Genomic DNA, 25,474 nt, shown 5'->3' on the forward strand with positions numbered 1-25,474 from the left:
AGTGTGTTTGGTGGGGCAGGTCCAGCACGCGAGCAGGGCTAGGCCTAATCCAGGCCCATTCGTTGGGCCTTCCAAGCATTAAACTCGGCTGGAACCACCACTGAAGCGCAGCACTTAATGTGCTTGTGCAAGGTCAGCCAATCACAGCCAGCGTAGAGGGGGACACTCCGGAGCCGCCACCGGGAGTCCCGCTCTCACCGGGAGCCCCGCTCTCTCCGGCGGTAATTATTAACCCACTGTGCGGGCCGGCGGCCATGACGCCTGCTCTCTCCGGCAGAGCGGTGCGCGATCAACGCTTTAACCACTCCGTTTACCGCCATCTTTCATTAACGGCCCCCGATCCTCCGCCGGGCCCCCGGGCCCCCGGCCCCCCAACGCTAAAACAAGCCTTTGATCTGCTCCCTCACAAGCGTGGCACAGGAGCGAGGGGAAGGGAGAGAGAGCTCCGTCGCTTCTGCGCTCAGATCTGAGCTTCATCTGATCTCTCTTCCTCTTCCTCTTCAAAGACCCGACGGGGCCTGAGACCCCGCCTCCGTCAGAGAGCAGAATCGACCGCCGTTGCCGTGGAGATCAGCGGGACCCGTATTTAAGTCAGCTCTGCGCCCGGTTTAAAGGAGATGAGATGTACACACTGCTGCCTTCAGCGAGCAGTCCGAAGATTTTTAACATGTACCCCTCACTGGAGAGTCAAGTGTCCCATTAAGACTGGCTTTAAGACGGCTTAGCCATCTCCTCCCATCAAAGGGGAGAATTGACTGGAATTACTGATAAAGAAGCAGTTTCCCGGGCCTTCTCTCTCTTACACACACACACACACACACACACACACACACACACACACACACACACACACACACACACACACACACACACACACACACACACACACACACACACACACACACACACACACACACACAAAATCGAAAAAAAAGGACCTCACAAAACCAGGATGTTCTGACATGCTTCCAAACCTGGATTTTCTGAGACAAGCATCGCGAAACGAGTCATCAATGCGTAAAATTCCTCGATTTTTAAAATTAGATTAATTTTCAAACCAATTAAATGTCAAACAAAGCTAACTATGCTATAAAGTTGATCATTTATTGAATTCCAAACAAGCTTATTTCGAGCAGCGTAACGCTGACAGGTGCTGAGCGTACAGTGGGGTGGTTTATACGAGGCTCAGCCCCCCTCAGGCCAGACGTACATAAACAGGAAGATTAATCACGTCTGCTTCACAGGGACAAGGCCCAAAGCCTTCAGCCGCTCTCAGAAGGGTGCTTCACCTTCACTGTGGATTTAAACCTGCAGCTCCAACTGGCACAGCTAACGGGGAGACACTGCCGCATGCAAGTGCTGCTTCCGTTTAAGATTTACACGAACCACGGAGGCGTGTCCATTATTCTCAAAACGGCCGCTCCCCCTCGCTCCTGTCAGCCCTGCTCACACGTCTCCCGTGGTTACGCACGTCAGGGCTCATCCCGCGTTTCTCCCCCAATCAGTGAAACCCGCAAAGACCCAGGAGAAGCGGAACAGGAGAGGTTAGCGGTGGCGCGACGCGAAGCATTCGGACAGCCCTGATGTCCGCCGCTAACCGACGCACCACCCTGTCACTCTCTATTCTGCCTAGCAACAGCGGGCTTCATCAGCGCACCGCATGTCTGTCTGTCTGTCTGCTCTAACGCGCGTCTGACCAGGGCCTGGCGGCGCGATCCCGCTCACCGCAGGAGCTGCGCGGCTTCCGCGCTGTGAGAGGAGGAGCAGGGGAGCAGGAGAGAGGAGGAGTAGGGGAGCAGGTGAGAGGAGGAGCAGGGGAGCAGGTGAGGAGAAGCAGGGGAGCAGGAGAGAGGAGGAGCAGGAGAGGTGAGATAGCAGGGGAGCAGGAGAGAGGAGGACAGGGAGCAGGAGAGAGGAGGAGCAGGGGAGTAGGTGAGGGAAGCAGGAGCAGGGGAGAGGAGAAGCAGGGGAGCTGGGGAGAGGAGGAGCAGGGGAGCAGGGGAGAGGAGGAGCAGGGGAGCAGGGGAGAGGAGGAGCAGGGGAGCAGGTGAGAGGATGAGCAGGGGAGCAGGTGAGAGGAGGAGCAGGTGAGTAGGAGAGAGGAGGAGCAGGTGAGCAAGTGAGAGGAGGAGCAGGGGAGCAGGTGAGAGGAGGAGCAGGGGAGCAGGAGAGAGGAGGAGCAGGGGAGCAGGAGAGAGGAGGAGCAGGGGAGCAGGTGAGAGGAGGAGCAGGGGAGCAGGAGAGAGGAGGAGCATGGGAGCAGAGGAGAGGAGGAGCATGGGAGCAGAGGAGAGGAGGAGCATGGGAGCAGAGGAGAGGAGGAGCAGGGGAGCAGGTGAGAGGAGGAGCAGGGGAGCAGGTGAGAGGAGGAGCAGGGGAGAGGTCACCTTGGAGACCAGACGGTTCCTCAGACAGGGAGGATGGAAACAGGTGCTGGAGAAGTAAACCTGTTTGGGGGGGGGGGGGTCAGGCTGCATGCACACGCTGTACACTGTACCTGTTTTTTTGGGGCAGGTAACTTGCATCCTCTGAGTGTGGAGATTGATGGGGATGAATTCTAAATATTTCTCTGATTTACTGCAGCTGGGCTTGAAAGATGACCCTGTAGGGAGGAAAAAGGAAGAAAGAAAAAAACAATATTAAGATGCAGTTTTGTTTCAACAAAGGAATGAATTATTTCTTAGTGCTCTACAAAAAGAGGCTTGCTCTATCTGCCCCCCCCCCCCCCCCAGCCCAACTCTTCCATCTCACTACCACCCTGTCTAGAATGATTCATCTGCAGGAAGTTACTGTGCATTCTGGGAACTCGACTGCACGTCCATTTAAAGGGCTCAAAAAGGGAATGATGTGGAATCTGCAACGACTTCCTGTGTTGTGTTATCGACTCAGTAATTACGTCCAGTGTGCTGTTAACATCAGTCCTGCCATCGGTATATAAACAGCGACAATCCAACCATCAAACGAGAAGCACTGAAACCAGACACCAAGTGCAAGTGGAGTGTATCCCTGTCAGTCCACCATTTAGTGCAACAGCACAACATATTCCCCATTTCATTATTAAACAGTGTAGACAATAATTTACTCCATTATGGAAAAATCCAAAGGCCCAGCCAAAGGTCAACTCGATGTTAATGAGAATAAGTAATCTATAAACGCAATCGCCAGCTTCTTCCTGTAACTTCGAAAAAGTTCATTTCCAGACAGCGGGGGAAAGAAATCACTAACGTGCAGTTTAATCCTTTAAGCAGTGGATTTAAGGGTACCTGTGCCACCTGCTTTGTACAAAATACCCAATTAAAATTTTCTAACAAGGATAATACCAGTCTTTGTTTATGGCTTATAATAAGCTAAACATAATCTCTCTCTGACACTACAATATCTCTTTGATTAATGTTCACAGACATGCAAATACACTTTTAAATCAGTTTACAATAAAATGGAAGGTATCGGTATTTATTTAATGACAAACTTAAGGAGTGATATTTTAAAGTTTTGTCCTCCAACGACCGAAAATGATCTAAACCCTACACAAGTACACTGGCCAATAAACATTCATTTTTCAAAGCGGCGTGTGTCCGCAGCGTGTAAAATTTCCAGACGCCTCCACACGCCCTGTCCTCCGTACACACACGTGCATCAACATTCCACCGTTACCGTGACTCCCCACTGGTTCCCACGCCAACCCCTCCAGAAGAAAAACTCCTGCCGTTCATGAGGATGAAGCCTTTCAAGCCTGCAGTCCTCACACAGCGCGGGAGACGCGGGCTCACCTGGACAGCCCGGTGTGAATCTGCGCTCCGAGCTGAAGACGCCGCGCGGCATCGTAAAGGACGCGTCTGCCAGAGTGACGGGCCAACAAAAGGAGGCCAGAGTGAAAATTCAGCTCCGTGACCTTCATAATTTATCCACCAGACATTCCGCTCGGCGCGGTCTCCGTGGGGGGGGCTCCACTACGGCCGGCTCTGAGGGCTCGAGCGCGGCGTCAGACCCATCTGCCAGATCGCTCGCTCGTCTCTCCATCAGCCGCTGGTTTCTCCGGGACCCAAAATAATGGTGTCGGTGACAGAGGCGCATTAGCTGAATTAGGCAGATCAAGTCCCCATCTGTCTGTCCAGGTGGTCCCTAGTCATGAAGCAAAGCCTGCCGCTCCCACACACACTGCTGTAAAACATAACAGGCTTACTGCCCCAAATAAACACAGCGCTGGACCCACAGCGTGCGCTGAGGTCATCAGAGCTCATTATTAACCCTCTCAGGAGTGACCCATTTCAAGCGACGACTGAAGACTCACCTCTTCAGGCTGCACCTCTCCCCATCCCTTCCTACCCCCCTGTAAATGACTGTAAGCTTAGGGTTGTAACTAGGCAGCTGTTTCGTAGGTGACTTAGGTGCATTAACTCTTTACTGCTTGTATTTTTTCCATAGACTGCGTTGTTGCCATTCTCGTTTAGTGTTAATCAGTTTAACCTTCAGGGTCCAAGTTGAACTATGCGGTGGTTCCCTGCACTTGGACCGGTACTTCTCTCTAGGGGTTTCGTCATACTTGTTCCTGGTTATGGTTATACACTTGTTGTACGTCGCTCTGGATAAGAGCGTCTGCTAAATTGCTGTAATGTAATGTAACGAGTGACCATTTAACCGCCACCAATATTACCTAACTGCTAATGTATCATTTATAAAAGGCTTTTTTTTCCTGCTCAAAAAAAATCCAGACAAGGCAGCTTTCTCAAAAGCACTGAAACCACCCAAGACATGATCCAGCAACTTTACAGTTTCAAACACTAATCTCCACACCATTACTCCACACTGCCACCCAGTGGCAGATCTGTTTTATGTGTTTAAAAATCCCTTTAGAAATATATTCCAGGATCATAATAGAAAATAAGTTTGTCTGAGGCCAAAACTTTAGGACCCTCCCTCCCCCAGCCAACCACTTCCACACACACGCACACACACCTCCCTCCCTTTTGCTTCCAAACCATCAGTGAAATTTTCAGACAAGATGGAATCTGCCAAAGAGTGTTTGCATTTGAAAATTTTCTGAACCATGCTGAATTTTTATCATTTGATTTTCCCTAAGAAAGCTGCTTCCATGGTGAGCTCCAATGTTTACAAACCTGTGGGCAGGAAGTGACATTTAATTACACTGAAAACAGAAGAGCGTTCTTATCAGATGTGCAGAACGTATGGACCAGAATGCATCAGCACTGGCTATTCAAATATTCCGATTCGTCGCTCTCTCAAGACCAGGTCTGCGGTTCTGACTGCCGATGCCACAGCCCGACGCGGCCCGCAGGACTCCAGCTCTCCATCTTACACATCACAGAGCGCCTTCTCCGGAAAATCATCATCTCCTTACAGAAGGAAAAAATGTTCTGCTTTCTTTACAGTAGCTATTGTGGCGCAGTCCAAGGTCGCTGCTCAAGGTCAGGGTGGCGTCCGTGTGACGCTTTGTTTGCCGTCTCAGAGACCCCGAGTTCAGCCAGCCGCCGAACGGGAGGAACGACCCAGTCTGCACATTTCCATTCCACCGCCAATAACAGCAATGCCACGTATTCTCAGTGAAAGTGAATAGCATAACAATACATACATACACACTCACATATGCGTTCCAGTGTAAATCATAAAAGCCTAACAGTACCGCCGTTAAAATCAGCCCCTCAAATTCACGCCTTGTATTTAAGAACAGAAAGCCTGTTCTTCTTCAGCCCGTTTTCTTTAGCCTCGGCTGCATATCAGCCCTGCCTTGCGGCACGCTCAGTACAGCAAACAAGGCCAAAATCACATTACCAGCCAATTCAGGGCCGAAGGTGAGATCGATGAGCAGGGAACTGAGCGCAGCGAACGGTCTGCGCTGAGCGCGTCTCAGAGGAGACTCCTCTGCTCCAGGGCCACTTCCTGATTTATTTTAATCAGCCACAAACCGCTGGAACCATAACCACCCTAACCAGGGTCCTGCAGAACGTGGGCGCAGCACTCAGCCTAACCGGGGTCCTGCAGAACGTGGGGGCAGCACTCAGTCAGGTTTACCTAACCGGGGTCCTGCAGAACGTGGGGGCAGCATCAGTCAGGTTTACCTAACCGGGGTCCTGCAGAACGTGGGCGCAGCACTCAGCCTAACCGGGGTCCTGCAGAACGTGGGCGCAGCACTCAGCCTAACCGGGGTCCTGCAGAACGTGGGGGCAGCACTCAGTCAGGTTTACCTAACCGGGGTCCTGCAGAACGTGGGGGCAGCACTCAGTCAGGTTTACCTAACCGGGGTCCTGCAGAACGTGGGCGCAGCACTCAGCCTAACCGGGGTCCTGCAGAAGCACCGTAGGACTCGGGCAGACTCAGTCCAGGTTTACCTAACCGGGGTCCTGCAGAACGTGGGGCAGCATCAGTCAGGTTACTAACCGGGTCTGCAGAACGTGGGGGCAGCACTCAGTCAGGTTTACCTAACCGGGGTCCTGCAGACCGTGGGCGCAGCATCAGTCAGGTTTCTGGTACGCGGGATACTGACTAAATAACAGACTTTATTTCCGAGGGGGGGAACTGTCTCACTCGGCTGTGTTATTGTTTCAGCCAATGAGAATCACTACAGATCACTACACAGCAGAGTCAGACTCTGAGACACTCAGCCCAGGCCCACTGAATTTCACACTGAAGCTGCATTAAAACCACCGTACCATTTCCGTGCTCTCCAGTAGCCAACTGTCAATTATTTTCAAACTTTCCACAGACAAGAATATACCAATATATAGCGGATGCAAAATACATACTCTGTCCATCTTTCCACAAAAGGCACACCTGATTTTTTAGTGCAGTATGTAAATGACAAAAGCATTACTATCCAGCCTCTCCCACCCTTCTGTCTGCCCCACACACACCTAGAGCAGCGAGCGCTGGAGCAGTGAAAACAAGAGAGACAGAGAGAGAGAGAGAGAGAAAGGCAGAGAGAGAGAGAGAGAGAGAGAGAGAAAGGCAGAGAGAGAGAGACAGAGGCAGAGAGAGAGAGAGAGAGAGAGAGAGAGACAGAGAGGGAAAACGAGCCTCTCGTCAGCAAAGCTGTGCTGGGTTATCGGGGTGTCTGAGGTATCCCGGGGTCAGCTGATGTTGAACTAAAAGTGAATAAAACTGAAAACGCGTCAGAGGGGGGTCTGGCACGGAGACGAGCGCAGCTGTTTAACATTTGCATTTTTAATAACATTACGCTTCAATAATGAATATCCTGCAGTCGCTGGGATTCTCTGTGACGCGGGGAACTGAGGACGCGGAGCCCAGGCCGCCGCGCGGGACAGCGACCGCACGGGACAGCGACCGCGCGGGCGCCTCTCAGCCTCGTCAAAATGCAGAACGGCGACCGCCGCCTCCATGCTCAAGTGGGGAGAGGGCAGCCATCATCCTTCATAAGACAGATGCAGGGAGAGGCAGGGAGAGGCAGGGAGAGGGGCCTGGAACAGCACAGCGCAGCCAAACCAAGCAGCACCAAACATAAGAGCCTCATTCATTACAGCCGGGGCCCAGCGCCAGGCTGCGCATCACCCTGCTGACGACCTGCTGCTTAATAAATGTGCCTGCTGCCAACGTGCCAGAGCTGCAGCGCACTGTACTGCAGTTAGAAACACGCAGCCAGTCTTATACCCCACACCACACCCAGGGGGCGCTGTGGAGTGGTAAGGGCCTCTCTCTCAGGGCCTCTATACCCCAATGATAATTATTGTTTGTATGCGTGTGTGTGTGTGTGTGCTACACACCATGCAGCTCAGCTGGAAGAAAACAGAGTGAAAAGAAGCCAGGACTGCCTACAAGCATCTCAGGAGCCTAAACCCACCCCCTCCCCCCCACATGGCTAACTACAGACGTCCAGCAGCTGTGGGCTCAGGTAGCCCCCCCCCGGCCGCTGAGGGACCACGTGTTGGTCGGGACAGCAGGAGGAGTTCTTCAGAACAAAAACCCAGTGCCCCAGCCCAGTGATGGGGACACTGTGCTGTAGAAGGTGTGTGCTACAGACCACACATTAAAACGGGCTCCTGACTCACCCTGGTCATAAAGATCCCACGGCACTTTTCCAGAGAGTAGAGGTGTTAACCCCGATGTCCTGGCCAAATTCCCAGAAAAACTGGCTCTCTACTTCTGCCACCTAATCACCCCCTATCTCGGATTGATCATCACTGCAAAGAGAATGCCTTCTCAGCTGATCTGTGAGGTTAAATAAAGAAATAAAACTATGTACTTTTTTAAAAGTAAAAAGCAATTCACCTTTGGCATAAACTCAACGAGAGCTCACCAGTAAAATGAAGATGTGGGCAGAAAGCGCTCCTCTAAAATTGAGACTGTTCCATTTCATTAAAAACAAAGTGCCTTTTCTTCCACATATGTAATTACACAATGAGCGCTCCTCCAAAGGTTCTCCAAATTCTACACCCACTGGCTGAATATATAAATGAGGAACTTAAAGTGTAGCATCAGAATTAGTTTTGGCTTCTTTTTAGTCTTGCTGGCCTGGATTTAAATTAAATTGTTTTGTTGCTACGGAAACTCAAAACAATAGAAAATTAAAATGAAGAGAGAAAATGGAGCAGACCTTCAGAACGCTCAAGAAACCAAAAGCAACAACATCTCCAGGAGCACACAAACATGTAAAAATATGAAAAATACAGATTTAGGCCTGCTTTCAATCAACGTTTATGCTTCACTCTGACTTACAAGTTAATGCAAGTGCTACACTCTCTTCACAAAATCAGTTTGTCAAGTTAGGCTTACTGACTGCTCAGTTCGTGAAGCAGAAAATTATCACTAAACTTCCACAAAAAATTCATTAAAAGAATTTTCACTGAAAAGTTAAATGGCCTCAGCACAAAGTCATACATGTCTCATAACTGCACTTTGCACTTTGAACTGATGCACTTGTTGTACGTCACTCTGGATAAGAGCGTCTGCTAAATGCCTGTAATGTAATAACTAATGCCAACACTGGCTGTGGATATCTACGCTGACGCTCCACAAATAAACACTTTCACAAAGACGACAGCAATTTCAACAGCCCTCCCCATCCTACCTATTTGCATACTAGTCAAAACTTTGTTGACAGTTTTTGTTTATATCTGATATAAATGTGTACACAGAGGGTTTTGATAGCTTTTTGTTTGCTATAATTTTCTGTGCGTCTACAGGACCCCTCCGCAGTGCGCAGGCTGTGGCTTTATGTTCAGACTGCCGCTCCAGCCCTAGCCCGGCGCATTCAGCAGAGCCCAGCCAAGTGCGTCCGGAGATTTAGTGAGCTATGAAGCCGCAGCCGCCCCTGCAGTGTGACTACACAGAATACAAATGCCCGAATTACACCGCAGCTGGCAAACACTCGGATGGAAAGCAAACAATGTCAGACGAGCGGTTTCGTAAGACCAAGGCCAAGCTGAAAGCAAAACTTACAGCTACTGATAAGCCCATAGTTCAGCTCAACTCTGCGACCACACAAATCTCAACGCATGTGCATACAGAAACGAGCCCAGAGAAAGAGCTGAGTTGTTACTGGTTTTAGGGATGCTAATGGGTGGGATCTGGAGGGACCTGGAGGGAGCTTGTTTAGCTCTGTGAGGGTTTCAGGGTTAGGGTTAGGGTTGTTTAGCTCTGTGAGAGTTTCAGGGTTAGGGTTAGGCTTGTTTAGTCATAAGGGACTCGCCTGTGAGCTTGTTTAGCTCTGTGAGGGTTTCAGGGTTAGGCTTGTTTAGCTCTGTGAGGGTTTCAGGTTTAGGGTTAGGGTTGTTTCGCTCTGTGAGGGTTTCAGGGTTAGGGTTAGGGTTGTTTCGCTCTGTGAGGGTTTCAGGGTTAGGGTTGTTTCGCTCTGTGAGGGTTTCAGGGTTAGGGTTAGGGTTGTTTAGCTCTGTGAGGGTTTCAGGGTTAGGGTTAGGGTTGTTTAGCTCTGTGAGGGTTTCAGGGTTAGGCTTGTTTAGTCGGGAGGGACTCACCTGTGAGCTTGTTTAGCTCTGTGAGGGTTTCCTGGTAGCCGCAGATAACCTGGCTGTAGTGAGCGATCACCTCCTTCCGTAGATGATCCCAGTGAGGGGAGAGCTCGCCCAGATCCTTCAGCTCCTGTATCCTAGAGAGAGAGAGAGAGTGAGAGAAGGGGGAGAGTGGGAGCGGGGGAGAGGGAGAAAGATAGAGAGACAGAGAAACACAGAGAAATGATAAAGAGAGACAAACAGAGAGCCTGAGTAAAGTTCAGAACGTAATTAAAATCCATTGACTTGGTAAATACACACGCAGTAAAATCCATCGCACAAGGACATGGTGAATAGTTCACACCTTTACCTAACAGTCAGGGAGCATCAGCACAGCAGTCAGTGTATTAACGTAGAGAGCTTGCAGAGCACTCTGTTCCACCAAATGAAGACTCAACAAAATACATCACGCCACATTCACAAACGGGTCCAAACCCTTCCCAGAACCCTCCAGCCCATGATGCTGTATGGGAGTGAGGCTCAGGCTCAACCCAAACGCAGGAAACAGGGCCAAACGCAGGAAACAGGGCGAGCATCCAACACAACTCGGGACACAGAATCCTGCAGCTTATTACAAACACTGAGACCCCACACAATGCACGCACGGCACGCTGAGGGTTAAAAGCTGTGTGAATCACTAAAACAGGGAAAGTAGCACAATTGTTTTTATAGTGCAGCAACGTCTGGAACTCTGGTCCTGGAGAGGCGCAAGTTTGCACTAAACTGATCGATGAAAGCAGATGGTTTGCAGGGTCTGAATCGGTCTCTGATTTTAAGGAGGACCCTGTGGCTCTCCAGGACCAGGGCTACAGATCCCCATCTGACAGAAGCGCCCCGATTAGTGACGGCCAGCCCTTTCACTCCCAGCCCGAAATGCGCAGCCAATCCAGACCCTGCAGCTGGGGAGGTTCGGCTGCGCGGGTCTGAATACAAACGCCCTGTCCTCAGCTACACTCTGACGAACAGAGCAGGACGTACTTCAACTTTATAAAAGAACCACACACATGAAAATCATCTAGCCCACCTGCACTGTCCTTTAACAGTTCATGCTTCAAACTTAAGGACCTTGATTACTGTAAAAACTCACAGCTATCAACGGTTAACCGCAATTCCCCCTTCAGCACGAACGCGACTTAATGAACACAAGCCGTGGGCCTTGGCAGTGAGCAGCGAACAGCAAGTTAACAATGCTCCAGCCGCTGCTGTGCGGAGCGCTCCCCAGTACGAACGCAACGCAATTAAAGACCTTTATTACTGCAACCCACTCAGGCTGGCGGTGTCAGGTACAATCAAAGCACCCACAGGGAGCGCATTGTACAGGACTGTGGAGCCAATAATTCGTCTAACAAACCCCACTGGCACGCTTCCGCGCATCCACACCGCCCACACGCTCGATGCTTTTATGTTAGCGGTAATATACGCGTCTCTGGGCGGGAATGATGCGCGAGCATGAGACGCTGTCTTTCTTCCAGGCAGGCGCGGTCCACCGCCTAAAGGATGCCTGCTCGCTAGTCCACCGTTAGCGTCAGGCTACCTGGGCCTGCTCACTAGGCCTCCGTTAGCGTCAGGCTACCTGGGCCTGCTCGCTAGTCCTCCGTTAGCGTCAGGCTACCTGGGCCTGCTCGCTAGGCCTCCATTAGCGTCAGGCTACCTGGGCCTGCTCGCTAGGCCCCTGTTAGCGTCAGGCTACCTGGGCCTGCTCGCTAGCCTCCTTAGCGTCAAGCTACCTGGGCCTGCTCGCTAGCCACATGTAGCTCAGGCTACCTGGGACTGCTCGCTAGTCCTCCGTTAGCGTCAGGCTACCTGGGCCTGCTCGCTAGGCCTCCGTTAGCATCAGGCTACCTGGGACTGCTCGCTAGTCCACTGTTAGCATCAGGCTACCTGGGCCTGCTCGCTAGTCCTCCTTTAGCGTCAAGCTACCTGGGCCTGCTCGCTAGTCCACTGTTAGCGTCAAGCTACCTGGGCCTGCTCGCTAGTCCACTGTTAGCGTCAGGCTACCTGGGCCTGCTCGCTAGTCCACCGTTAGCATCAGGCTACCTGGGACTGCTCGCTAGTCTACTGTTAGCGTCAGGCTACCTGGCCCTGCTCGCTAGTCCACCGTTAGCATCAGACTACCTGGGCCTGCTCGCTAGTCCACCGTTAGCATCAGGCTACCTGGGCCTGCTCGCTAGGCCTCCGTTAGCGTCAGGCTACCTGGGCCTGCTCGCTAGTCCACTTTGTCAGCATCGGGAAGTGTAAAGTGGATCGCCTGCTGCGAGTACCAGATGTTAGCTGTTTAAGTACTACCTGGTGCCTGACTTCTAGTCACTGTTACCGCAGCCGGATACGCAATGATCATGACTACAGAATCGCAGTCGCACACCAGTTTGACCCAACAGCACCTGGATTACACTGGGATATTTAGTGTTAGCGCGAACAGGTACCTGTGCCTTCGTATCCACGTTAGCATCAGGATACCTGGGATGCTCGCTTACACGTTATCATTACCTGGGCCTGCTCGCTAGTCCACCGTTAGCATCAGGCTACCTGGGCCTGCTCGCTAGGCCTCCGTTAGCGTCAGGCTACCTGGGCCTGCTCGCTAGTCCACTGTTAGCGTCAGCCAATCGGGGGAGGTGGTAAAGTAAGAGATCGCCTGCAGTAGCAGAGATGATATCAGTGATGCTATTCAAAGTGCCTTGTTTGTATAAGTATGACGGATTTAACCTGGATGTTTCCTGGAACGTTCTAGTCATAACTCGCACTCGACACGCCCGGATGACGCAATGAAAAATCATATGAATACTACAGAATACGCAGTTCTGAATCCAACAGCTCAGTTCTGAACCCAACAGCACCTATTTTTACACTGGGATATTTTCATGTGTGGAATTTAGCTGCGAAAACATTTGTGTATTTGCCTGTGCCTTCAAAAATGTATTCTTTCAATTCAGCTTTCTTGATTTTGAAGTGGTAATTAATTTTACTTTACACAGATATTTTATTTAATATTGTTCACAAGAGGCTTGAATATCTAATGTTCTCCAATTAAGATAGAAGACAATTGTATTTTAAGTAAATGTTATGACTGTTTTGATGATGACATAAGCACAGTGGCTTTTTTTTGTACGTTTTTTTTCCAGACAGTTAATTTGGACTGTTAGTCAGGCATGATGAGTGATGTCAGAAGCATAATAATATTAAACTATGTTGTCTATCTGGGGTGATACATAAGGTTATGTGTATTATATTTTAAATGTTAATTTCAGTGCTGTCGGCATAAGCAGACAGGCTAGTTAGCAAGCGCACAAGGATGAAGCCATCGATCATTACTTAAGACAGTAATTCATAGCAAGGTAACTGAAATATATTTAATCAAGAGAGAAAAAAACGCAGGATACAGTTGACCAAGTAATTACAGAGTGCACATAATGAAACACGCTATCGAGTGAGACACAACTGTCACAGTAATTAAAACATTACATCTCTGTCTTACCAACTTTCATTCAAGTCTATTTACAGGACTACTGCGACACCTTATAATTTGGCAAAAAATGGGCTTTTATTTGTGGAGAGCTGTTCTTACAGAAGCTTCATTTTTGCTGTTGCTCTTTGAAAAGCACTCTGGGCTCCCTTGCAGGGGGAGAGCTTGAGTGATATAACTGTCGTTAGAGCCGAACTGTGTTATTATAGCCTTCAGAACGGCGGACAGACATCTGTCAGTGCGGACTGCCTGAACCACATCAGCTTTTTTAAACTGGGACAGATGGGCTTCACTTTTAAAATATCGCAAAAACAACTTCCATATTTGGGCTTCAGGAGCTGCTGAATAACCCACTTCGATTGGGTGAAAACGGCCGCAGAGAACAAGCACGCCGTTTAGGGATGCACACCCGTGGAGGTGCTGCGTGATTGGCCAGCAGAGTTTGTGTGAGCTGATATCAGCCATGAAGCCTCCGGCAGCATTACATAGCTGATTATATGCTAACGGATGAAGTGGCACAAGCACATGGTTATGATGATGATGACGGTGAGCGAAGCTCGCACACATATACCAGCCGGCCTGGAAATGACACGCCCAATCACAGTGCAGGAGGACTGGAAGAAAGAAGCGGTTTGAAAGTGGCGGTTTTTCCGCAGTCGGCTCTCGGCCTCCCCCTGGGGCCAATCACAGCTGCAGCCACGCAGTCTCCCGCTACAGAGACCGCGCCGAGCTGGCCTGGACCTGATCAGCACCCGGACGGCAGAACGTAGAGGAAAACCAGGCTGCTGTTGCACCTGGTGCCAGAAGGGGGCGCTCCTCCCTCTGCGTCCCACTGCAGCAGCGGGGATCTGCGGCGGCTCTCAGATGTGAGACTCAACCGGAGGCGCTGACTCCGCGTGGCCATTAAAGGGCCGGAGGATCTGATCAAAGCAGAAGGTTGAGCCCGGCGTGCCGCTCCGATCCTCCAGCCGGCCTGCAGAGCGCCATTTAATCCCCACAGCCGAGCCGGACACACGACGCGGCGAACTCTGCGCTCTGTCTGTCTGTCTGAGCAACCGCTCACCGTAAACACACACAGAGTTCCTCTCACCGTAAACACACACCGAGTTCCCCTCACCGTAAACACGCAGCGAATTCCTCTCACTGTAAACACGCACAGAGTTCCTCTCACCGTAAACACACACCGAGTTCCCTCTCACTGTAAACACACACCGAGTTCCTCTCACCGTAAACACACAGAGTTCCTCTCACCGTAAACACACACCGAGTTCCTCTCACCGTAAGCACACCGAGTCCCTCTCAGCAGAATCACGCAGGAACACAGAGGCGTTAACAGGTACCACGCAGAGATACATTTTTAGTAGGATTATTAGTACAGAATTGACAAAAAAACAGCAACATTGCATTTTCTACAGTTTAATGCATGCCTTTCTGTTTTCTCCCAAAACCTCAGATAACGATCTCTCACACTTCGGTCACCTCTCTCAGCTCTGCTGAATATCAAAGGCTGTTTGAGCGTTGATTCACTGCTGTGGCTGTTTATTCTTCTGCTTTCCATGATGCAGATTTGCCTCAATCGCTCCAATCTCTGCTGCCTGCCCTGCAGAACAAGTCTGTCTTCACACGTACTTTAGTCTTTCAATGAGGCATAATATCTTTTGTTCGTCTCTCAAGTAGAAAATATTATCTTGTTACTATTACTGTTTGTTTGCAAAGTGAGATGTTCTTACCCCACTGGCAATATTTGTGTCTTATTTAGCAAAAAAGGTACTAGAAATAAACTACTTGTTGAGACTGGCTTGATCTTTGGCCTTTGCAGTGTGCTGGATTGACATGGCATTCAACATGGCTGAAGGAAGCACACCATCTTAATTACATTTCCACATCTGGAAATGGACCGAAATGGACCAGTCTGGACCGGTCTGGACCGGTCGGCACGCGTCTGCTCGGCTCGTTATGGTTTCACAGGAGACAGAGATGCCGCGGGACGATGGCAGAGAGAAGCAGGGAGGAGAGAGAGACTCAAACTCTGGGGGAAAAAAGAGCCTTTAAAGGGAAAGAGTGAGAGAGAGAGAGAGCGAGAGAGAGAACTGAAGACAGGGAGGGACGGAGCACCATCAGAGAGGCTGAGACACTAAAGGACGTCAACTCCCCCCCCGCCACCCCCACCCCCCCGACCCCCCCCCACCCCCCGCCTCAGGACAGCCGTGCTGATATCCGCGCAGGCACAGTGGCAGCTCAGCAGAGCAGCTCGAACCCCGACACTAATGCACCCGCCGTCGCGGCGAAGGGGCTGAATAAATGATATGCGAGGGGAACAAAGGGAACTCCTGAAAGCTTCACACTGTAAAAGAAGAAAGATAAAAATCTGTGTCTTTTTCTCCCCTTCCTGCCCAAGAGCAGCACGCGCGTAACATCTTAACCACTTAGCGGTAATCTGCAGCCGCGCGGCTCCTCTCGCACTTCAGCCGTGCTGCAGAATCAAACACAGCGTCCGTGATGTCAATAACCTCCCCACAATGCACTTCAGCATCTACCAATCAGAGGCCAGCAATCCGACTGCTCATCTGACTCACTGGATGTGCACATCGCCCTCATATCTGCCTTTCGCACAGCCGTGGATATTTAACCTCCTTTTTCTCTCCAACGTTAAACGACCTACTTGGAACACAGGCCTGTTCCGTTACTGTGCCCAGCCCGTCCCCCAGCATGCGTGTGTGACCCCTGAACCCCTGATATTCTGGAGCTGAGCCTTCGGGGCAGTGAAACAACCACCGACATCTGGAGTCCCGCCTGGGGCTGGGCTGGGACTCTGAGCTAGATAGGCCCCATTACTTCAGATGGGCTAGCCAGCTCCAAGGTGCATCAGGCTGTCTGGGCATGAGCAGCAGGACCTGACACTGAACAGACATCTCTATCGCTGAATAACTGCAGAACACAAGCTGAGATCTAAAACTCATTTATTAAGATGTTCCTGAAGTCCACCACAGGGAATATCACACCCATGCATGACACACATTCACAGAAGCAGGCAGTAAACCCTACAGGACTGGGCCTACACATTCACAGAAGCAGACAGTAAACCCTACAGGACCGGGTCTACACACATTCAAAGAAGCAGGCAGTAAACCCTACAGGACCGGGCCTACACACATTCACAGAAGCAGGCAGTAAACCCTACAGGACCGGGACTACACATATTTGCACAGAAACCCGTTCTAAAGGTTTGTATTTTCCTCTTCGGACTGGAGAAAATATATGAAATTGAGACAAATGTTGTCTTTTGAACTCCTGTCAATTGGAACCTTTTAAATGCCTGGTTTTGCATCTGGCTTCATACGTCTGGCTAATGCCCCATCCACAGACGAAACATTCATCATCAATTCCGCAAAATAATGTGGAGAAGGAAGACACTTCATCAGCGATATTTTCCTTCGACTTTCCTTCAAGTTGATGTAGGAGGAAGGTGAGGAGACGGTAGCGTATCAGTCTGCGAGCCGGGAACACGTAACGCACCGCGGAACAAACGCGAAGACACGCCGATCTCAAACGCGCCGATCTCAAACGCGCCGATCTCAAACGCGACGATCTCAAACGCGCCGATCTCAAACGCGCCGATTTCAAACGCGCCGATCTCAAACGCGCCGATCTCAAACGCGCCGATCTCAAACCAGCTGATCTCAAACGCGCCGATCTCAAACGCGCCGATCTCAAACGCGCCGATCTCAAACGCGCCGATCTCAAACGCGCCGATCTCAAACGCGCCGATCTCAAACGCGCCGATCTCAAACGCGCCGATCTCAAACGCGCCGATCTCAAACGCGCCGATTTCAAACGCGCGATCTCAACGCGCATCTCAACACTGATCTCAACCGCCGATCTCAAACGCGCCGATCTCAACGCGCCGATCTCAAAGCGGCGATCTCAACGCGCCGATCTCAACGCGCGATCAAACGCGCCGATTTCAGACGCGCCGATCTCAAACGCGCCGATCTCAAACGCGCCGATCTCAAACGCGCCGATCTGAAACGCGCCGATCTCAAACGCGCCGATCTCAAACACGCCGATCTCAAACACGCTGATCTCAAACACGCCGATCAACACTACAGGAGACGGAGGAGAAGACGCTCGGCTGCTGATCTCTAAATCGGGGGGCGGAAACAAATCCATGTTTTACACCCTCACAAGCCAGCCAAGAAAGCGTCAAGCCCAAGCAGAAGCTCGGATGTTTTTGGGCTTTTTCACACCAGACCTGTATTATCTTTTTAAAGGGTCAGTGGGCCCTTGCTGTGAGGAGCTCCCCAAGCTCACTCTTAACTTTCTCAGTTCCCCACGTTTCTGCAGTCCCAGGGCAGCCATTCTCACTTCTGAGTGTGCAGAAGTGCACTCTGGGTAAACCCACAGATTGTACACACAACACAAAGGCAGCCAGAAGAAGAGGCTGTCTGCTCGTCCAGCACTTTGAAGTGCTAAACAGACGTGAATAATTCAGCGCTCCTGCGCGTACAGCTCGTACACAGGCCTTTAAGCGGTTAAACGAGTCTCACCTGCGCATGTCCTCCTGTATGAGGAGCGTAAGCAGTCTCACCTGCGCATGTCCTCCTGTATGCGGAGCGTAAGCAGTCTCACCTGTGCATGTCCTCCTGTATGAGGAGCGTAAGCAGTCTCACCTGCGCATGTCCTCCTGTATGTACAGTGTGAGCAGTCTCACCTGCGCATGTCCTCCTGTATGAGGAGCGTAAGCAGTCTCACCTGCGCATGTCCTCCTGTATGTACAGTGTGAGCAGTCTCACCTGCGCATGTCCTCCTGTATGCAGAGCGTAAGCAGTCTCACCTGCGCATGTCCTCCTGTATGTACAGTGTGAGCAGTCTCACCTGCGCATGTCCTCCTGTATGAGGAGCGTAAGCAGTCTCACCTGCGCATGTCCTCCTGGATGAGGAGCGTAAGCAGTCTCACCTGCGCATGTCCTCCTGTATGCGGAGCGTAAGCAGTCTCACCTGCGCATGTCCTCCTGTATGAGGAGCGTAAGCAGTCTCACCTGCGCATGTCCTCCTGTATGACGTGGGAGCAGTCTCACCTGCGCATGTCCTCCTGTATGACAGAGTAGCAGTCTCACCTGCGCATGTCCTCCTGGATGAGGAGCGTAGCAGTCTCACCTGCGCATGTCCTCCTGTATGCGGAGCGTAAGCAGTCTCACCTGCGCATGTCCTCCTGTATGTACAGTGTGAGGAGCTGCTTGGGGATGTTGAAGGACAGCGTACACTCGGCCATCTGCTCTCGAACCAGCATCCATTTGCAGTCCACCGTCTGGAATCTGTAAACTTTACACACCGGGTTCTTGAACACTGCAAGACAGAAAATCAGCGTTTGGAGAGCGTGAACAGGGAGCACTGCCATGGTGATATTCAAGGCATTGAGTGCTCAACATACCCCCATACATGTTCCTACATACCCCATTATGGCTCAAACCTGTTCCTACAGACACCATTATGGCTCAAACCAGTCCCTACATACCCCATTATGGCTCAAACCTGTTCCTGTAGACCCCATTACGGCTCAATTACTGCTGAAACCCAACTGTTCTCATGAAATAGATTTAATTGCATTAATTTAGCTGTATGATACGAAAGCATATTTCTGCTACAGTTTTTATAAATCACTGTCTTTTTTGTTTCTGTTTGGCTGTTTGGAAAATGAAGTCATTCTGCAAAAGTCACCATGCCATTACCGGTTTTAAATGCATATTTGAAAATGTTTATGATAATTCAGTGTAACTTCAGACTGCGTATTTCAAACTTTTCACTGGGTTATTAAAATGTGGTACTATTAACATACTTTCAAACTCAACATTTCTGCAGTTTTGAATTTTGAAAGTGGCAAAAAAAAACCCATCAATGGAACGGGGCTGAAGAGAGCATTAAGCTCTTATCAGCGAGAGCAGTACAGTGAAGAGAATCGGGGGGGCAGGAGGCGGGGGGGTGGGGGGTGGGGGGGGGAGCAGAGCAGGGTGGGGGTGCCGGGGTGCCTAAGCTGTTAAACTGTCAAACGGTTCCTGCTTCTTTTGTCCCCTACAATTCACAGGAAGCACCTTCTTTAATGAATAACTGGGCCAAGCTTGGAATCTGCAGCAAGAGCGGCAGTCAAAACATAATCACACCAATAAAGGCCCCTGCCAAATCAGTGTGACCGGGAACGGCTTCCGTCCAGGAAAATTACCCCCCCGCACCTTGACTCGGTTAAACTCGTCCTCAATGGTGCATAATTACACACGCACTGTCATTTCCCCAAAGCAAGTCCCAGCCTGAAGCTCAACAATAGAGCTATAGAATACGCTTTCAAATCAAACTGCTGAATATTCTACACTCTTTTTCATGACAAGATTATCTATCAATACAAGGAGCAAACTACCGTTTTTTTTAACATGATAATTTCTTTCCTTTCTCTATGAAGATCTTTTTTTCCCTCTTGAAACGCTACTGAATATCAATGACTACGGTTTGGGTGTTTGTATTTTATAATGTCAGGGAAACAAAGCTAATTTAATTAGTTTAACAGGGTTTCCAAAGAAAATAGAACCTCACAGATATAAACACTAGGGGAAAGGGGGTCATTTGGAACTCATTTTAATTTTTATCCTTCACTGGAATAGGCTCTTACATCACTGAAGCAGCTTAGGTAAGCCAAATAAATATATATAACCACGTCGCATTTTATTTTGAAGGTACAAATCACAGTTTAAGTTGGCTTAACAAATAGCCAAAAGACCGCGAGTAAAATCTCATTAAAACACACTGTGTTTTTTACACTTGTATTCCCAATTACAGCCCCTATCTCCTCTTCAGTAAACCTAAATCTTTGTCTCCTTCCGCAATCCATTTTACCACGTTCTCTATTTAAAACACTGTTGGCTTAGCAATAGTGCCAAAGCATGGGCGTCGTCTACTTTTGGTAAAATTAAGGATAACCAGCAGATTAAGACACTCTGTCTGGAGTAGCTGGCTCCAGAAACAGAGCAGGAACAGGATTTAACAAAACGAGAAAGCGTATGAGCGACTGAATAATGTGTGCGTATCTTCACACCTCCTGCACCAGGGCATGCGGATGCATTCGGATGAACAGAAAGACAAATTATTCATCATTACAGGCTGAGTCACGCAAAACCAGAATTGCTTGATGACAAAGATATGACACTGAACCCGCAGCAATTTAAAACTGCACTGTGTGAAGACAAACATAACCAATTGACATGTTACTTCAATAAACATCATTCAATCAAACTGGTCCAGTTCTATGAAAATCAATTCAACTCCCAAGATAGTAAGTTGTTCCAAGACATATTTAAGACATTAAAAGATCTACACGTTCAAAGATAACTGAATGATGCCAAGACCTGTTGTCATGTAAAAAATAAAAAGAATAATAATTGTGCCACGATATCTGAGACAAGGTGCAGTTTCAAATGTCAACTGCTTGAGCAGAAAAGATGAAGACTGGAGTGACTCTTCCTTAGAAAAAAACTTCAGAGAAAATCTGAAAGCTACTGATGGAGAAAAGCGCTACTAGGTACGGCGCTAGGAGCGATGCTAGGAAGGGAATGAATATTTCCAGTTTTTTTAATCAATGAAAAATGAGACCCGTTTCTAATGAACACCTTTATCATCCATGATAATAACAGAGACTGCTCCAGGGCACGGACCCTGATCAGCTGACCGGTCAGTCGGTACCTAAAGCATCACAAATTAACTGAGTTAATACTTATTTAGGATGCAGAGACTCCCATATATAACTGCCAGCACTGTGACAACCTCTAGTCACTGGATGTTTCAAATTTTAACTGGCGTCAATAAAAATGGGGGTGCGGGGGGTCCCAGCCTGTTCACCCTTTAGTCTGCCAAACAGTTTCCTGCTATTAAGCAGATCCTGGACATATAATCCATATCAAACTGAATTCTCGGTCTTTGTGCCAGACCAGCAGGGACAAGCCTACCGAAGCAGGCTGCCCTCCAACCGCCACAGGTCTGACGCACAAGCAGGCCGCAGCACCCAATCACTGCTCAGCTCTTAATGAGGTCATCGGTGAACCGCCACTCAGAAAGGCAATTCATTAGGCAGACGTGACCTAAACGGATTATCTGCACTGTCAACATCGAGCAACCGCACGTGTGCAAAGCGTCGATGAAATCAAACTGGCACAGCATCACTTCATTACCAAGACGTTTAAACAATAGCCTAAACATTAAACGGGTCATTATAATATACTGAGATCTACACGCTGGGTTCTCAACAGGGGATCTGTGGACCCCTGGAGGTCACAGGTGGTGGTCCCTGGCCAGACTTGATATGCAATGACTACACATAGATTTTGTCAAATATTTCAGAATATAAAACTTTTTCTTCTTTTTTAAATAATACAACCCTTTTAAACATGTGTGTGTATACGGTGGTGCATATGGAGCGTCTACAATAACACGAGGAACAGAAAAAATAAATCTGCCGTTATCCCCTCAATGAGCTCTATCTCCGTTCAGTAGACAGCATTCTTGCCCCTGTGAGCGACCTTGCGTCCGCTAACTGGCTGCGGGACGGCTGCAGTGTGAAAAGCCTTTCAGGCCGTCTGATTCAGTCGGTCCGTAAGCACAGCTGTGGAACGACGCTGCGCTGCTCACTGAGAGAATGAGAGCTTTTCAGCGACGCCCGCGGCTCGAACCCCTCTCCACCGCAGCTGAAGGTCACACAGCCCAGCTCCAGTGGCGTGTCCCTGCACTGGGCCAGGCGGACCAAACGCAGCCCGGGGCCCCGCGCCGGCCCCGCGGCATCCAGCGATTATAAACGCGTGAGGCCCGGCGGCGAGGGGCTCTCCTGCCACATCCATCTACACCCCCCCCCTCCCAACGCCCCACACCCCCCCCACCCCCGGGGTTCATTCACATCACTTTACAACTTTAATCAAATTCCAAGCTTCGACTGGACATACATGCTAAATTATAATTGTAATGTAAATGATCGGCCATTTTTTAGAGAACGCCCCTGGGCGACTTCTTAAAAAGGCCTCTGTACACACTGAAAACCCGAGGGCATCTGGAAATAACAACGTAAAATGCACAACATTGTCAGAAGAAAAAAAAACTACATTTTAAATGCACTAGTATCCATTAGCTAGTAAACAGCGTAGTGTATAAAATATAAATAATATTGTACAACAGAGTGTGAAACTGTGTGAAATTGCGAACGAGCAGAAGAGAACTCACCCGCGTTCACCAGAGGGCTGCTGTCCTTGTCATTGGCGGTGCCGTGTAGAGACTCACACACCAGCGTGCACTGCAAGCAGAGAGCCCAACACTGAGCATCTTCAGACCCCAGATCTCCATGAGAAACACACAGTGAACCGGTCTCTCTTTTATACGGGCAGCTCTGTGGTAAAGTAAGTCGGTGCCAGAGGTTTAAAAATAAAAAAATTGCTTTGCCATTTGTAGAAGTACTTTTGTGCTCGTCAGAAACTCTGGAAATCATAATGCAGACCGCTGTTATCTCCTCAGGGGTGCACCTGTGCAGCTGTCTAGAGGCGGCTCTGAAGATTCCTGGACTCACATCATATTCCATATTCCATATGGACTGAGCCACACGGAGTCTGACGTGCCTCAGCCATCAAACCCAGGTCTGGCACAATGACTCTTATAATAGCACATTAAGTCCACAGCTTTAAACACAGTTAACATCACATCTTATGAGCCAAAAGTAAAGCTGAAACAGAGTCCCCCCCACCCGTTCCTGTGCATTAGAATTTCATCGATCTCTGGTTTAAAAATTAAAAAAAAAAACTGTCATGACCCAATTTCACCTAATGCAAAACAGAATTTAATTAGTTTCAAAGAAGAAAGGGTGCCTCACACACTTAGAGTGGAAACTACAAAGGATTCTGACAGTCACCCTGTTAAATATGCATATGAACTTTTCATTTCAGTGCTGTGAAGTATCTCCGACAATGTACCATTTCATTTTTAATTTCTGGATCAAATGAGGGGGAAAAAATCTCCTTTTCTAAAACAGCCTGATTACATTTTGCACCTGCATCTCCTTTGCTTGTTGTAAACCTAAGGCATCTAAAGCTTTTAAAAAAAAAAGAAGAAAATTGTCATCAATCAGTCACAAGCACATGCACTCACACATAATTTCCCTGTTTTCATTAAAGAGCTGCCAGAGGAGAGAGGATCTCTGCAGCTTCGCCGTGTCTTTGTGTAAAACTGCTTAATTCCTGCACTGTACACCAACTGCGCGCATCCGTTTAAATCACCTGACACGGACAGTGCGCTAGGAGGCACGACACTGAGTGTAATTCAGTCATGGCAAAAACTGCACGCTCTGGACACAGCACGTCACAAGCACTCAGCAGGCAGGCACACACTCTCAGCCTCTAGAGGCACAGCACCGAGAGCTCAGGCGCTTACACAAGCACACACACACACACACACACACACACACACACTCTACAGCCTCAGAGACAGCACCGTTACACACACACACACACACACACACACACTCCAGCCTCAGACACATAGCCTTTACAAACACACACACACACACTCTCCAGCCTCAGACACCTAGCCTTTACACACACACACACACACGCACGCATGCACGCACACACACACTTTCCAGCCTCAGACAGAGTGCCTTTACACACAGGTGCGCGCACACACACACACACACACACAGGTGCTGAGTACTGTCGGTACTGTCGGATGAATCTCATTTGGTTACCTGACTAATGACACCTCAAAGCCCCCTAGCATCAGCCTGAACACAGAGCGTCTGGACGAGCCAATCAGCTGTCAGGTAATTTGAGCGGTTTAGCGGCGGCGGCCCTACCGTCTGTCCCCGCGCGTCTGCCGCGATGTGGTCCACCCCGCCGTCCTCCATCTCCCCCATACTCAGACGGCTGACCACCACTACCCCCGCAGAGTCCGCACCATCGGAGGTTCTGCAGACAGGAGAGGGGGCACAGGGGTGGAGCAGGAGGGGGGGGGGGGGTGGGGTTGAGGGGGTGGTGGGTGGATTGGTAAGGGTGGTGGGAGTGGATTGGGAAAGGGGGGGAATGGGGGTGAGTGGGTGGAAAGGGGGGGGGGGGCAACACAACAATATAATTGACACGTCAGGACTGAGATGATTTCCCATCCCTCACATTAGACCCCATCACTTTCTAATCATCGTCAGCGAGCGCGCGGTGATGACAAATCCATGCCGGAGCATCGGCCATTTTAAATGAAGAAAAATCACCACTCTGCATCCAGCAAACACCTGCGATAACTCCGACTGCTCTAGAGCTGCACCCCTCCCCCTCTGGGACTGAGTGATTAGGGAGGAGCAGGGACAGAGCAGCAGATTAGGGAGGAGCAGGGACCGAGCAGCAGATTACGGAGGAGCAGGGACCGAGCAGCAGATTAGGGAGGAGCAGGGACAGAGCAGCAGATTAGGGAGGAGCAGGGACCGAGCAGCAGATTAGGGAGGAGCAGGGACCGAGCAGCAGATTAGGGAGGAGCAGGGACAGAGCAGCAGATTAGGGAGGAGCTCAGACACAGAGTGGCTCTTCATTCATGAACACACAGGCTGCAGAACACATCTCCTCAGTGGGGGGGGTTATGAAGTGGCCAGGGATTGGCTACGACATGCCTGCCATTTCGCCTACACTGCTCGATTTGGATGTGGCAGACAGACCGTTAAGGGCCTTGCGTGTGACACCGCAAGCTCTCTGTTCACCAGTGTTTTATTTTATGGTAAAATGCTTCTTCATTAAATCAGCCATTGAAATAGACTGGTCGTAGTATTATTCTCATGCTTACTTAGGAGAATGCGCAAGACCATCACAACTGTGAAACCACAGTAATAATTGTTGGCATAACACCCGCCCCCCTGAATAAAAATAGCCACAATGGGAGAGAGGTAAAGTCAGCAGTCAGGTTTAATTTTCTTGAAGAGCATCCACAAAATTAGATCCGTCCTGTTCTGGCTTATATTCCACTGATCACTGAGGCAGAA

General features: G+C 49.7%; 1 protein-coding gene across 1 annotated transcript in view; it reads right to left on the bottom strand.

The window, feature by feature from the left end:
• inpp4b (inositol polyphosphate-4-phosphatase type II B) overlaps positions 1-25,474 on the bottom strand; it is a 204,567-nt gene that overhangs the window by 23,626 nt on the left and 155,467 nt on the right. The window contains exons 10-14 of the mRNA XM_064345334.1: positions 24,308-24,419; positions 22,690-22,759; positions 18,639-18,786; positions 9,948-10,078; positions 2,498-2,602 (exon numbers count right to left, since the gene is read on the bottom strand). Coding sequence (XP_064201404.1) covers positions 2,498-2,602; positions 9,948-10,078; positions 18,639-18,786; positions 22,690-22,759; positions 24,308-24,419 — 566 coding nt within the window. The remainder of the gene's footprint in view (positions 1-2,497; positions 2,603-9,947; positions 10,079-18,638; positions 18,787-22,689; positions 22,760-24,307; positions 24,420-25,474) is intronic.

Source organism: Anguilla rostrata, chromosome 7, assembly GCF_018555375.3.
Source record: "Anguilla rostrata isolate EN2019 chromosome 7, ASM1855537v3, whole genome shotgun sequence".
Lineage (NCBI taxonomy): Eukaryota > Metazoa > Chordata > Actinopteri > Anguilliformes > Anguillidae > Anguilla > Anguilla rostrata.